Source organism: Linderina pennispora, assembly GCF_002104995.1.
Source record: "Linderina pennispora strain ATCC 12442 chromosome Unknown DL89scaffold_40, whole genome shotgun sequence".
Lineage (NCBI taxonomy): Eukaryota > Fungi > Kickxellomycota > Kickxellomycetes > Kickxellales > Kickxellaceae > Linderina > Linderina pennispora.
Genome location: NW_024468288.1, coordinates 56,810 through 71,048, shown reverse-complemented (window position 1 = coordinate 71,048; position 14,239 = coordinate 56,810). Strand labels below are relative to the sequence as shown.

Here is a 14,239-nt window from a genome sequence, read left to right as displayed (position 1 = left end):
GGCCACTTTTTGCTCGATGTGACGTTTTCTCGCCACCTGTACGAGTGCCTCGGGTAAATCTCAAAATACGAGCCTTTTTTGCAACTAGCCAGCCTGTAGACTAAAAAATTCCCAAGAAATTTTGAAGAGTGCATCTGAAAGCATGCTTTTAAGGGCCAACTTTTTTCTTTTGCAGTCAAAGCGCTACGGTTTGAGCAGGCTAGTTTGGATTCTCCTGGCCTGGTCGGGCCATGGTGTGCGCTATTGCTCGTGCAAAGGAATAGGCAGCAAGCTGAGTCTTTGACGCGAATGCCTTTTGCGCAGGAGCCGCCTGCGAGTAAAGCTGGATGCTGTCTGCGAGCAAGGCCATGTGAGCGACATTTCGTCAGATGGCTCATCTATGGCCCTCTTTCTGCTGCCCGAGTCATGCCCCACGATCTACAGCCTGTTTGTCCCACTAATAGCTGGGAGATGGTGCTCTGCATCATAGTCGCCTATAGCGCTGTTCCATCTTCCACTGTGACTAGAGAAAAGGGAGCGAATTCCGTAGTCTGTGCATATTCATCGACAATTTGCCTGTCCGTGCCGCTGCCTCTGTTGCCTGCAATGGCACCCGCTGCTTGTCAGCCGAGAAGCAACAGACGCCGAACACCGACATTTTGCTATAGTACCAGTAGGAGGGATTACCTACAAGTTCACATGAGCTGTGCGCCTCTCGATGATCTCTTTTGGTGTCAGACACGCAGCCTGTGTCCGCTGCCTGCCTGGATGCAGCAGGTCAGTGTACTGCTGCTTTTTGAACGAGTATCAAGTGTGTCGGTAAGAAAGATCGTATAAAGGGTGCTGCTGCTGGAATCCCTCTTTCGCTAGGGCTTCACTACCGCTATTCCGTCTCCCCAGATACCTCTACCTAATATTATCCTCACAGTATACCAGTCTGCTATAGGCCACGATATAGTCAATCTCGCTAATGTCAAAAACCAACGACTCTGTCGCCATCGAGGAGGGCGAGATCGTCGTTCCTCAATACGGCCCTGAGCGCGATGCCATTACCAGGCGTCTCCTGCGCAAGCTCGACATCCGCTTGTTCCGTACATGGCACTCCTGTACATGTTCAACGCCCTGGATCGCGGCAACATCGGTAACGCGCGCCTCGGTGGCCTCGAGGAGGGCACGCACCTCACCGGCAACGACTTTTACAACGCGCTCTCCTTCTTCTACTTTGGCTACTGCATCTCGCAGGTACCCAACATGTTTTTGCTCAAGAAAGTCAGCCCGTCGGTGCTGATCGGCGTGACCATGGTGCTGGGGGCGTCTGCTCGACGTCTATGGCCGCATGCAAAAGCTATTCTGGTTTAGTTGCTGCGCGCTTCTTCATGGGCATATTCGAAGCCGGCATTGGGCCTGGAGCACCTATCATTCTGTCGTTCTTTTACCTGCGCAACGAACTCGCATGGCGCACGGCCATGTTCTACGGCAGCTCAACTATTGCTGGCGCCTTTGGCGGAGCGATTGCCTACGGCGTGGCCAAGAACCTGGCGCACGAGAAGCTAGCACCCTGGCAGTTGCTGTTCATTATTGAGGGTATCCGACGATTGCGCTGGGCTGGTCACTATCTTCTTCTTGCCCAACTCTCCCCACAAGCTCGAGAAGTGGTTCGTGACGCCCGAGGAGAAGCAGGTGGCCATTGAGCGTGGACGCTCGGGCTCAACACCGACAACACTGTCTTGGACAAGCGCCAGCTGATTGCTGCCTTCAAGGACTACAAGAACCTCTTCACATGTCTGATCTATATCGGCCTGAACATCCCGCTAGCCTCGTACACGTCGTTCTTGCCCACGATTGTCAAGAACATGGGGTACTCGGATGCCAAGGCCCAGCTGATGACTGTTCCGCCATATGCGTGCGCGCTGGTTACTGTGCTGCTGTTTGCATGGAACTCCGACCGTACTCAGCGCCGTGGCTACCATGTTGCTGGCGCTGCTTCGATCACCTGCCTTGGCTATATCCTGCTGATCTCGTCGGGCAACTGCACGCCAACTACGCCGGTGCCTGCTTTGTTGCCATGGGTCTGTACCCGATCGTGCCGCTGATGCTGTCATGGGTAGCCAACAACAATGTTGGACACACGAAGCGCGCTATTAGTGTTGCCTTGCTTAACACGTTTGGCCAGTGCTTCGCAACCGTAGGCACGCAGATTTACAAGACCAAAACAGCACCGCGCTTCTTCATGGGCTACGGGTGTGCCTGGCGTTCAGCTTCCTGATGATCGTCGTGGCGCTGTCTCTGTCGCATGTTCTTCGGCGCGAGAACGCTCGCAGAGACGCCGAGTTTGGCGAGCCCAAACCGCTGTCCCCAGAGGAGCAGGCCGAGGCCGTTCAGAATGGAATCTACGACGACCACCCGAGCTTCCGGTTCTACATCTAATATGAATTCCAATAGTGCGACACTAGTAAAGAGCCTCCTGTTCAGCTTAACCCGGTTGCCCCGCGGTTACCCATTCCCTTTGGGTTGTTGTCCTTGAAATCGTCCCACTCGCGCTGCTTCATAGTCTCGGCGTCTTGGGCATCGTAGTCGTTGTCATCAATTTCTGGCTTTGCGTCTGGCTCCTTGCCACCACCGCTGATGATATTGCCGCGCTCCTGCTCTTGCTGCAGGTACTGGTCAACTGTCATAGTCGGCAGAGCCCACCCTGGCCTGAACACGCTGTCCTTGATATGCTGGCGGTTGTTGGTAAGCACAAACGGCTGCATGGGCTGCCCCTTGTCATTGAACACTGGGCGGCCGGGCTGGCCAGTGGCGGGGTTAACACGATACGACTGCGGGTCGAGCCGCCACTCCTTGCTGCGCTCTTCTTCGTTCTGTCGCCGGTCGGGGTCAGTGCGACGCTGCTCCATCTGCTTAGCCATGTCCAGCTCGCTCTCGAGCATGCTCAGGTCATCAAGCACCTGCTGTATCCTGAGGCGGACCAGCTTGACCGCGTACTCGCGCTCGACTTCATCCATATCCTCGGCATCGTCCTTGGAGCTGTTTTCAGAGAGGCGCAATTCTAGTGTAGCGATTTCCTGCTTCATAGCGCGGATAGTCTGAATCGCTCGATCTTTTGCATGCGACTGGTGCCCGGGTCTGCTGCCATGGGCTTGTGCGCCTTGACAAGCTCGAGAATTTTACGCTCAGCCGGCTGCAGAATGCCGAGGTTTTGGCACAGCGACAGGAATTGGTCGTAGTGCGCGCGCGACTTTTCCAGGATGCTAAGCCGGGTGACTTGTGCGCTGCTGTTCAGTTTCTGCAACGCCTCACCCATATACGCATCGGTCAGAATCAGCTTGAGTTCGCCGGTGGAGTAGTCGTCAGGCGTTTCGTTGCTGCTGAATAGATCGAGGTCCTTTATCTGATGAAGGCACACCGTTAACAGGTCCACAAGACTCTGGGCCTGCTTCTGGTACTCGGACCCGCTGCTGGGCAACGGCGAGTCGTTGAGCAGCTCCAGCTGCTTCTGTGCGCGGCGAAGGTTGCACCAAGTGGGCGCTGCTGGCTGGCGTTGTCCTCGTTGTCCATAGTATAAAACTGAAAATTGCAAGGATAGAGGGTGTGTGTGTGTGTGGCGCGTATTGCTCAATCGCCCCTTGGGCCCTTTCATGTATACATAAGAGGCCGAGCGTTTCCTAGTATGGAAACATCATCAATTCAGCCAGTTTCTCCCCATCGTTTTCCCCTTTCCATTTGTTTCCAGGTTTCCAGGTATTTACGTGTTGATTCCATGAACGCTTTATTCAGTACAACATTGGCAGTTGCAACTGTGGTTGCTCTGGCATCGGGGCTAGAATGGAGAAACATGAACACACTGAGGTGTGCAAAGTTCAACTGGCATACGATAAAGGACCCGCTCCGACTCGCTTCTGCCCATGGCAAAGCTCTTTTTTGCCGGGCGAAAATGCAGCGCTTTTGAGCAAATTGCTTGACGGAAAAGAGCAAGCTTCCTGACACACCCAGTGACTCGTTCATCAAGGCACTGCCGGATGCAATTCCCGAGACGCTGCTGAACACGATTGCCGGAGATGTGATCGGCGCGTGCCTGTCCGGCGAGATGCGGGTTCAGCAGGAGCCATGAGATAGGAAGAAGAATACGAACCGTGCTTTTGGTTTGTAGCTGAAAGACACCCCCGCATATTCAGCCTATGTGCGGGGGTGACACATGCTCGAGCATTTGTGACAACAGGACAGGATGGAAGCTGCAATAAATTAATAAACACGGTGGTCCAGAGAGAGAATGTGGAAAGGGTTAAGAAAGGATGCTAGATGGCAGCAAACCTCCTCCGTGGCGGCGAACATGCCGCTGACCTTGCGGTACAGCCTAGTGACAGAATGTCTGCGGCCATGGAGGGTGCGCTTGTTCGACTCGAAGGGGCCGGTGCTGTCTAGTAGTCCAGCTCTGTCGCCAGGAATATACTGGAACGGAGCACCAATCTGCTGCTCGTTCATCTCATTCACACCGTTGTCAGAGATCGACTCCCTTGTGTTCTGGCGGCGAAGATATGTGGGCACCAGATAGTGGAAGTCATCGGTTGAGTAGTTCACCTGCTGTGTGTATTCCTCGGGGCTATACTCGAAAATGTCGCCGAGGTTATTGATCTTCTCGTACTTCATGGCTATGCGTGTGCTGGAAAGAGACAGAGTAAGTGGATTTAGAGAAAAGGAGGCTTTCGGATGAATGTAGAGCGTTTCCTGGTGGGAACGGGAGACGACTGCAATATTTATACCTGGAAACCGTTCACTGCACGACGAAATGGCACTGTGAAAAAGGTAGGCATGGTGCAGTTTGTCCCCCATGTGTCCCTATTGCAAGAATAGAGGATAGTTGGCTGGGAGTACCAATTCATTTGGAGGATCTTCCAAAATCCTGGTCATGCTCACTGACAATGGCGGTATCCCAACCCCGGGACTCTGACTTTTTACCTTGGTTGGCACGGCCAAGACAGCCGGCATGGATATTTTTCTGCCTAAAGGTCCTTTGGCGCGGAAAGAGCTTTTTGCACTAATTTTAGAGCCAAGTCTGGGCGCCAAAATGAAAGCCTGTACACGTTCCGATTTAGATGTGTTCACAAAGAGACAGAAATAGCAGAGCGGCTACGTGGGGGATGGTGCCTAGGAAAAGTAGCTGCCCTATTGTCGTTAACCGCGATTGTGTGCCATCTTTTACCATCGTTCTGAGCACTGGCAGTCAAACGTGTCCGTTTTGCACTTTTGCTGTTGGGCTGTGTTTCAGAGCAGTAGGCGGCTGGGGACGCAGAGCATGCCTTCATAATGGAAGACCGCGTGAAAAAGCGCATGTATTGACAGTTGCCATTGGAATCATGTGTGCTTCGTCTACACAGACTCTGTGGTCAGCGCAGGTCCAGCATGCTGCTGTGTAAATCCAGCCTGGAGCAGAAATGATGCCCTTTTGTTCGGTTGAAGCGCAACAGGAAATGTGGCAGATCTAGAGTGATTATCTGTCAGCCTCCAGCGAAGCAGCTTGCTGGGCGGTGAGCTTTGGCGCAAGGGCGGAGGGCGTCATGTGGCGAGGAGACATGTATGACAGATGCGGCTGGCTGCATCAACAGGGTGCTTTTCTGGGCAAATGGGCGTGGAAATGCCACCGGCTTGGATCACGTTAGCCCCTTTGCTTACCCGGGTCAGCCCCTCCCCTCCGTCCCTCCAGTGCAAACATAGGGCAATGTCCCACCTGTTGCCATCAAGCGGATATGCCGAAAACACGATGATCATGCCCCCCGCACCTCCTTATTCCGGCCACACATGGCGGTATGACGCGGCCGCTCCTGAGCCCAAACAAGCAGGAGGGAGCGTGTGAAAGTGCTTCTCCGCTGCAGCTGCCCAGAAAACTACCACTGGAACCGAAAAGCTGTGCCAAAATGGAAGCCCCACTAGATGATCTCCTTGTAATTCCCGCGCCCAAGGGTAAATGGAAGCGCCTTGCACACCCCTTCGGAGCTGGCTTCTGCCAGGCAAATCAGGTATATAAGTCATCCTGGAGCCGGCACGATGGGATTGAAAGCCCACTTTGTTTCACATTCTTATTGGCATCTAATTCCTTGTTATCACTTAACTCTTGCTCACAGGTAGGCTGTTCTAGGTCCACTCCCCACACCCCGTTATGCGCAGGCTTTCAGGCCAAGGGGCTAGCTTCAGTGATCCAAGAAAATTTCTAAAACCAGCACACAGCAAATGACGTTTATTTTCTTTTTCAGTGGGCCGTGGTCAATCGATTGTTGGGTCTGAGGGCGCCCGAGAAAACTCTTGTCCCAGGTCCGACCGCAAACCACGCCCCTTCTCTGCTCTGCTTTACTCACTGCACCATTTTTAGACTATCTCTATTATCACCCACCCACACATAGCCGATATCTACCATATCTCCGCTACTTGTAGTTACTAGTCCTATTCGCTGATAATGAAGAAGTGTCAGGGAATTCCGTGGGTAAGTGCTAACTGCAATAGCTGGTCGACTGCTTCGGCGAACAGAACAGTAAGGTCCGTGGGCCCTAATAACTCCTGCTTCTGTAGAACCACCCATGGAAGCGTGATGATTTCGATCAGTGCTTTCGCAGTCTGTTTATTGAGAAGCTTCTGCCAGCCAGCATAGTGGTGCTGTCGGTGCTGGTCCTGGTGATCCGTCTTGTGAGCAATCGCCGAGCACAGCGCTACGGCCAGGGTGGCGTATCCGAAGGATACCTGCCACTATTGGACGGCACCAGGCGTGGAAGTGCTGCCTCACGATCCAGAAACAGGTATGGCGCCACTGCTGATAGCGGCGCCGCGGCCGCAGCCTCAAATCCGATGGGTGCCTTCGATGACGAGGAGCTGCTGAGTGACAGCGACGATGAAGCGCATGCCCGCGTGCAGGCTGCCGACGAGGCGCCTCAGCAGCACGGCCGGAACCCGTCGCGACGCGATGTGGTGATTACGTTCTTGGCCATCATCCAAATTGTGCTTGCGTACACGGTATATGACGACGAGCCAGCGGGCCACACCACCTTGGCCGAGGTCATGCTGTGGTCGTGGTCGATCATGCTGTGCGTGTACATGTACTTCCGCTCCAGCACACGCACGCCCTCGCCCTCGCCGCACCTGCGGCTGCTGTTTACGGTTGGGTTCTTTATTGACTTTGTCAAGACACGGTCGGCCATTCTGGACTATGTCGAGCGCAAGCACACAAAGCACCCCGTGCGGTTCCCGGCGGTCGAGATGGTGATGGCGGCAATCTCGCTTGTTCTGTTCCTGGCCAGCTTCACAGCACAGCGTCGGCGCCACGGCCTGCCGGCCAATGCGCCCGTCGGTGCATCACAGAAGCATCCGGAGGCGCCCGAGAAGACTGCGTCGATTATGCAGCTGATGTTTTTCTCGTGGATGGACCCGATGATCTGGCTTGGGTACAACCGGCCCCTGGAGCCCAATGATGTGTATGATCTGATGCCCGAGGACCGGTCGATGCGCGTGTGTGCCGAATGGTACAGGGATTCGCGCGACTACGTCCGCAAGCACGGGTCTGATGACCGCTCATTGACGGTGCGCTTGCTGTGGTTCTTCCGGTACCGCCTGCTGACCCAGAGTCTGTGGACGCTGGTCTGCACTGTGTTCCTCTTCACTGGTCCTTTCCTGCTCAAGCGTATTCTGCGGTACATCGAGGACCCGTCTATCTACACGCGTGAGCAGGCGTACTGGTGTGTCAGCGGATTGATGGCTGGTGGCACTGTTGCAACTGTGTGCCAGAGCCAGGCGCTGTGGATTGGCCGCAAAATCGGAATTCAGATGAAGTCGATCATCATCGGCGAGGTCTATGCCAAGAGCCTGCGCCGTCGCGACGCAGCCACATCGGCAGAGAAGGCAGGCAGCGAGCAAGACTCGGGTGCTACTGACAAGAAGGGGCCGAGCCAGGACGACGGCAGCGATGATGAGGACGGTGCGTCGTCGCTGGGAAAGATCACCAACCTGATGGCGGTAGATGCGCACAAGGTCTCCGAGGTCGCATCGTACATGCACTTCCTGTACCAGCTGCCCGCACAGATCATTATCACGGTGGTGATGCTGTACCAGCTGCTGGGGATGGCATCGATTGCAGGCTTGGGCGCGATTTTGGTCCTGGCACCGATCCAGTACAGACTTGTGTCTGTGTGGGGCGTGATCCAGAACCAGCTCATGAAGGTCAGCGACCGTCGTATGAGCTTGATGAACGAGATACTGCAGGGTGTGCGCATCATCAAGTTCTTTGCCTGGGAGCGCCAGTTCGAGTCGGAGATCGCCAGTGTGCGTGCCAACGAGCTGCGCGTCCTGCGTTCGCGCTACTTGCAGCTGACATACTCGATTCTGGTGTTCTTTATGGCGCCCGTGTTTGTCACTCTGGCCACATTCGGTGTCTACACTAAGGTCATGGGCTACCAGCTGACGGCGTCGACGGCGTTCACTGCGCTGGCGCTGTTCAAGACGCTGCGGGGGCCAATCGACCAGCTGCCCGACTTCTTCTCGTTCTGCCTGCAGGCCAAAGTGTCACTGGACCGCGTTGCCAAGTTTATGTCCGAAGAGGAAACTCCCAATATCTGCTTCAGACCGAATCCCGCAAGCACCATGACGAATACACGGCTGCTGGTCTTCCCCATGGCAAGCGGCCGAGCTATGCTGATATTGCTGGGTCGACCGACATTGGGTTCATTGGCGCGTCGTTCAGCTGGAGGTCCGTGCCGCGCGAGGATATGCTGCCCAGGCTGGCCCACCCGAATGCGCCAGGAACCCAGCTGCCTATCCCGGCCATCGTTGAACCGGAGAATCGCGTTGCGGGCGATCTCCACGCCTCTGAGAGCAGCCAGATTCTGACGGCCGTGCATTCGACCGCCGACACGTCTTCCGAATCCGACTCGGCTGGATTTGAGCTGCGCGATATCACTGTCAACTTCCCAGTAGGCAAGCTCAGCATTATTGCCGGGCCGACTGGCTGCGGAAAGACATCGCTTCTGATGGCGCTGCTTGGCGAGATGCGTCTTACTGGCGGCAAGCTCCTGGTTCCTGGCTCCGTCTACCGCCCGGTGCTTGCGCCCAGCGACGATCCGTTTGCAATCCAGGAGTCGGTCGCATATGTCGCCCAACAAGCGTGGCTTCTGAACGATACCATCCGCGGCAACATCACATTTGGTCTACCGTTCGACGAGGCCCGCTACAACCATGTGGTGCGCATGTGTGCGCTGGCCCGCGACTTTGAGATCTTTTGACGCAGGCGACATGACCGAGGTTGGCGAGCGCGGTGTTGCGCTGTCTGGCGGACAGAAGCAGCGTATCAGCCTGGCGCGTGCTGTGTACTCGCCAGCGCGGCATGTTGTCATGGATGACTGTCTCTCCGCAGTCGATGCCCATACGGCCAAGCACATCTACGAGCACTGCCTGATGGCGCCGGCCATGATGGACCGCACCCGTATTCTGGTGACCCATGCCGTTGGTCTGACAATCAAGGGCGCATCGATGGTTGTCGTCATGCAGGATGGTCGTGTGGCGGCTGCAGGTTCACCGGTCGAGGTCCTGCGCAGTGGCAAGCTGAGCGAGGAGACACTGCGTGAAGCTGATGAGGAGCAGCAGAACGCAGCGTCGAAGCGCGAGAATGCAGCGGGCAAGGAGCCCGAGGGCGGTAACGACAAGCGGTTTGACGGAGATGAGGGTACTAGCAAGGGGAGCAAGTCCAAGGACAGCGATGGAGACAAGGACAAGGACAAGGGCAAGCTGACTACCGAGGAGGGCTGGTCCCAGGGCCATGTCCAGTGGCGAGTCTACACCCAGTATCTGAAGGCTAGTGGCGGATATGTGTTCTGGATCATCCTGACTCTAGGATTCATCATAACGCAGCTGACACAGGTCGCCCAGGACTACTGGCTGCGCGAGTGGGCTGCTGCATACAGTGCCCCTGCGGCTAATGCTGACACGCTGGCTGAGAATGTCGTAGCATCCAGCGGACCGACGGCCTTCTTGCTGGCGCCTGTGCAGAACATGGTAGCCAACTATGCACCTAATGTCGACTTGGGCTACTACATCGGTGTGTATGTTCTGATTGCCGTATCCAGCATCTTCTGCATTCTGCTCCGCTCGCTGCTGCAGTTCTGGGGCTCGCTCAAGGCGTCGAAGGAGCTGCACGAGGACCTGCTGCACACCGTGCTGCGTGCGCCGGTGCGGTTCTTCGACGTTACTCCTGTGGGCCGACTGATCAACCGATTCTCAAAGGACATGGAGACCATCGACCAGTCACTGATCTCGTCGCTGGCCATTTTCATCACCGAGCTTGTATCTTCGCTGGCTATTCTGGTTGTCATTGCTGTCATCACGCCAGCGTTCATCGGTGGGGCGTTTGTGATTTCGGTGATCTACTGGATCATCGGCGTTCTGTACCTGTCGGCGTCGCGTGAGATCAAGCGGTTCGAGAGCGTGACAAAGTCGCCGATCTACACGCAGTTTGGCGAGACTCTGAATGGCGTATCGACAATCCGTGCCTACGGCCAGGAGAAGCGGTTCATGCGGTCCAACTATACAAAGATCGACGACAACATCCGGCCCTTCATCTACATGTGGGGTGCCAACCGTTGGCTCAGCATCCGCGTCGATCTGGCCGGTGCCCTGGTGTCGTTCCTGGCTGGACTGTTTGCGCTGCTGGCAACTGGCCGCATGGACGCCGGTCTGGCTGGCCTGTCGCTGTCGTATGCGCTCAATTTCACCGAGCACATCCTGTGGGTGGTGCGGTTCTACTCGTACAATGAGATGAACCTGAACTCTGTCGAGCGCGTCATTGAGTACCTTGATGTCGAGCCCGAGGCGCCGGTTACCATCCCGGATCGCGTGCCTGAGCCGCAGTGGCCGACAGCAGGCGAGATCAGCGTTGAGAACCTGATGCTCAAGTACGCCGAGAACCTGCCGCCAGTGATCCGCGGGATCTCGTTCCACGTCAATCCGCGCGAGAAGGTTGGAATTGTGGGCCGCACTGGCGCTGGCAAGTCGACGCTGACGCTGGCCATGTTCCGGTTCATGGAGGCTAGTGCTGGACGGATCGTGGTTGATGGCATCGACATCTCGCAGATCGGCGTAGGCGATTTGCGCTCCAGACTGACGATCATCCCGCAGGACCCGGTTCTGTTCACTGGCACGATCCGCACCAACCTGGATCCATTCAATGAGCATGGCGATGATGAGCTGTGGCTCGCCTTGCGCCGGGCTCATCTTTTGGGTGACAGCGACGATAGCCACGCCCACGCCGATACCGCAAACACCGCTGCTGTTGCTGGTGGAGGTGTTGGATCGAGCCGTGCTAGCACGGCCGACGACGGCGATGAGGGGGTGGTGACGCTGGGCCGAACCATCACTAATCTGGACATGGCAGTGATGGAGAACGGGTCCAACTTCTCGCAGGGACAGCGCCAGCTGATTGCGCTGGCCCGTGCCCTGGTCAAGCGCACGCGGGTCATCATTCTAGATGAGGCGACCGCTTCAGTTGATTTCGACACTGACGCCAAGATCCAGAACACGATCCGCAACGAGTTCACCGAGTCAACACTGCTGTGCATTGCCCACCGACTGAGAACCATCGTCGATTACGACAAGGTGCTGGTGCTGGACCAGGGACAGGTGGTCGAGTATGACACCCCGTATAGCCTGCTGAAGAAGGAGGACGGCCTGTTCCGCCACATGTGTCTCAAGTCGGGCGAGTACGACTACCTGTTTGCAGCTGCCGAGCGCAAGCACCAGTCGGAGCACTAGATGGCTTATTTTGCTGCTAGATATACACTCGTGCCAACATTTACCCAAAAGAAACCCGGCATAATCCATGTGGATAATGGTAACAGGCAGAAAAATAACTAGACATGGGGCTGGATAGGTAGTTAGAAATTGATTCCTCTTGTACGCATATCTCTTTCTTTTTTTCACACTACCCCAATATCGGATACCGGTAAAACAATAAAACTCCAGGGAACAATGGCGCTAAGACTGGTGGACTACTCCAGTGACGATAGCAGTAGCAGCAGAAATAGCAATGGCAGCGGTGGCAGCGGTAGCGGGGGCAGTAGGGTGTACTGCCCGCCATTTGCAGGTAAAATTCTGTCTCCCTCCCCCAGCAGGCATGGAGCAAGGAAAACAAAACATGTACAAAAGCCCAGCATACATTACAATGGCCCAAAACAAGCATACTGATTGTGCTAAACATAGATCACGGCCACGTCAAGGGCGGTTGGGCGGGTCATGTTTATCTGCAGCTTCGGCCAATACCAGCGCTGGACCTTGTCGTCGAGAGCTGCCGCTCCACTGTGCCCAACTCGCATGCCATCACCAGCCTGCACATTTCGCTGACCCGGCCGTTCTATCTGCAGGAGCATCAAATCGCCAGCTTCGTCTCAGCGCTGCAGCGCCAGATGGCGACGCTCGATACCTCATCACTTGTGGTGGCGTTTGGCGGAGCTTCAATCTACCAGAACGAAAAGCAGTCTCGAAGCTTTGTAGCCTTGGATGTCGATTTAGGCGCAGACCGCATACGCAGGCTGCTTGAGCTTGTTGACGCCGTCATGGTCCGGTTCAGCAAGCCCACGTTCTACACAGACCCCCGGTTCCATGCCAGCATCGTGTGGGCCGACAGGGATGCTGCTGATGGGGTGCCCGCTGACACGGGTCGGCTCGGGGACATGGCGAGGGAGCTTCCGGGGATCCAGGTCGACAGACTGGTCTGCGTGGTGGGCGATAGGGAGTATGCGATCGCCTAGCTTACGAAGAAAAATGCGCGCCCTCCACTTCTGCGTAGATCTTGTGTGCGAGCGTTGCCAAAAGAGAAAAAGGGAGCTCAACAATGACTGTTTTCTATCAAGTTCCTTTTGCCGTGTGTTTTGGCCTGGCCATGTTGGGGCTGTATGTCCTGAATCATATCCGACGCTGGACCAGTGTGAAAGGAGGCTGCTGTTTTCAACGCGTGTGCTGTATGTGGGATTATCTTGGCAACACCAAACAGCATTCGCGATTCACCCGTACATCATGGATTGGGAGCTGCGCAAAGCACTGGGCTTGCGCAAAAATAGCAGCCTCAAGCGGATCTGCGGAGTGTCATGTTTTTGGCTCATTTGCTTTGATGACGGGGGAGGGGTAGACAACACCCCTCTCCACCCTGGCCCGTCGCGAAAAAGAAGAGCTTTGTTTGTGAGGCAGAATCGAGGGAACTCTTGAAGGCCCGGAATTGGCAGTGGCGCTGTTCTTGCTTGCCTTTGATATTATTCGCGAACCGCGGCCAACACCGACGCTCGGTGAGGGCGTGGAGAGGGGAGGACGCTGCGAAAATAGTAGAAAGGGCCCCAGCTCCAACAAAGCGAGTGCAGTACTGTCTGTTTTGAGAGAAAACACAAACAATGAGTTTTGCGATTCAAAGCGACAGCAGAAAGAATAGCGAAAACAGGCCGCTCATCACGCATATAAATACATAACTTTTTTTATCGCATCTTTTCTTCTTTTGGCGGGAGACACGCACATCAAAGCTGAGTTTTTTTTTTTTTTTTTTCGCAAAAGGCGGCTGAAAAAATTGTGTTCCTTTAAATTTGGTCTCGCGCCAGACACAGCACACGGAAACCAGATTTTTCAAACATACATTCTGTGGTTCTCTGGCATCCTTTCTTTCTCTCTTCTTCACTTGTCATTTCTTTCTTTTTTGCTGAGCAAAAATAGTAACACGCTATAATCTTATATTTTGCTTGATACATCTCATCGTACTTTTACCCACCCCACCTTACCCCTCATCACTCTTATAATTTTGCAAAATGTCTGACGCAAAGGTTGTTGCTGCCGCTCCCGCTGTCGAGGAGCCCGTTGCTGCCGCTCCGGCTGCTGAGGCCACCGAGGTCGCTGCTGCTGCCGAAGTCGAGGCCCCCAAGGCGGAGGAGGAGGCTGCCCCTGCCGCTGCCACCGAGGAGGCTAAGGCTGAGGAGACGAAGGCTGAGGAGACTGCCGCCAAGGAGGAGGATGCCCCTGCTGCTGCCGCCGAGGAGGCCGCCGCCGCCGAGGAGACCCCTGCCGAGCCCAAGGCCTCGGTTGCCTCCAAGGTCAAGCGCCGCTCGACGCTGGTCCGGAACAAGGTTGGCGGATTCTTCTCGAACCTCAGGTCGCTGCTGCCCAAGTCCAAGCCCAAGAAGGAGGCTGCCCCTGCTGCCGAGGAGACCACCGCTGAGGAGGCCCCGCTGCTGCTGAGGAGACCCCTGCCAAGGAGGAG

The 14,239-nt window shown here is 55.6% G+C and overlaps 3 protein-coding genes across 3 annotated transcripts; 2 read left to right on the top strand and 1 right to left on the bottom strand.

Moving 5' to 3' along the window:
* Positions 1-196: 196 nt before the first annotated feature.
* Positions 197-945, top strand: DL89DRAFT_130895 (uncharacterized protein). The gene has a single exon (XM_040883320.1). It carries the CDS (start codon positions 289-291, stop codon positions 814-816), a length of 528 nt encoding a protein of 175 aa, XP_040739541.1. The 5' UTR covers positions 197-288; the 3' UTR covers positions 817-945.
* On the top strand, positions 885-2,428 carry DL89DRAFT_271261 (MFS general substrate transporter). The gene is given in 7 exon segments (XM_040888893.1): positions 885-997; positions 1,036-1,292; positions 1,325-1,543; positions 1,563-1,659; positions 1,716-2,052; positions 2,088-2,222; positions 2,303-2,428. 7 exon segments carry the CDS (start codon positions 950-952, stop codon positions 2,404-2,406), a joined length of 1,197 nt encoding a protein of 398 aa, XP_040739540.1. The 5' UTR covers positions 885-949; the 3' UTR covers positions 2,407-2,428.
* A 1,674-nt stretch (positions 2,429-4,102) lies between these two features.
* Positions 4,103-5,099, bottom strand: DL89DRAFT_130887 (uncharacterized protein). The gene is made up of 2 exons (XM_040883319.1): positions 4,936-5,099; positions 4,103-4,639 (listed from the first exon to the last, which is right to left on the bottom strand). Exon 2 carries the CDS (start codon positions 4,624-4,626, stop codon positions 4,222-4,224), a length of 405 nt encoding a protein of 134 aa, XP_040739539.1. The 5' UTR covers positions 4,627-4,639; positions 4,936-5,099; the 3' UTR covers positions 4,103-4,221.
* Positions 5,100-14,239: the final 9,140 nt, after the last annotated feature.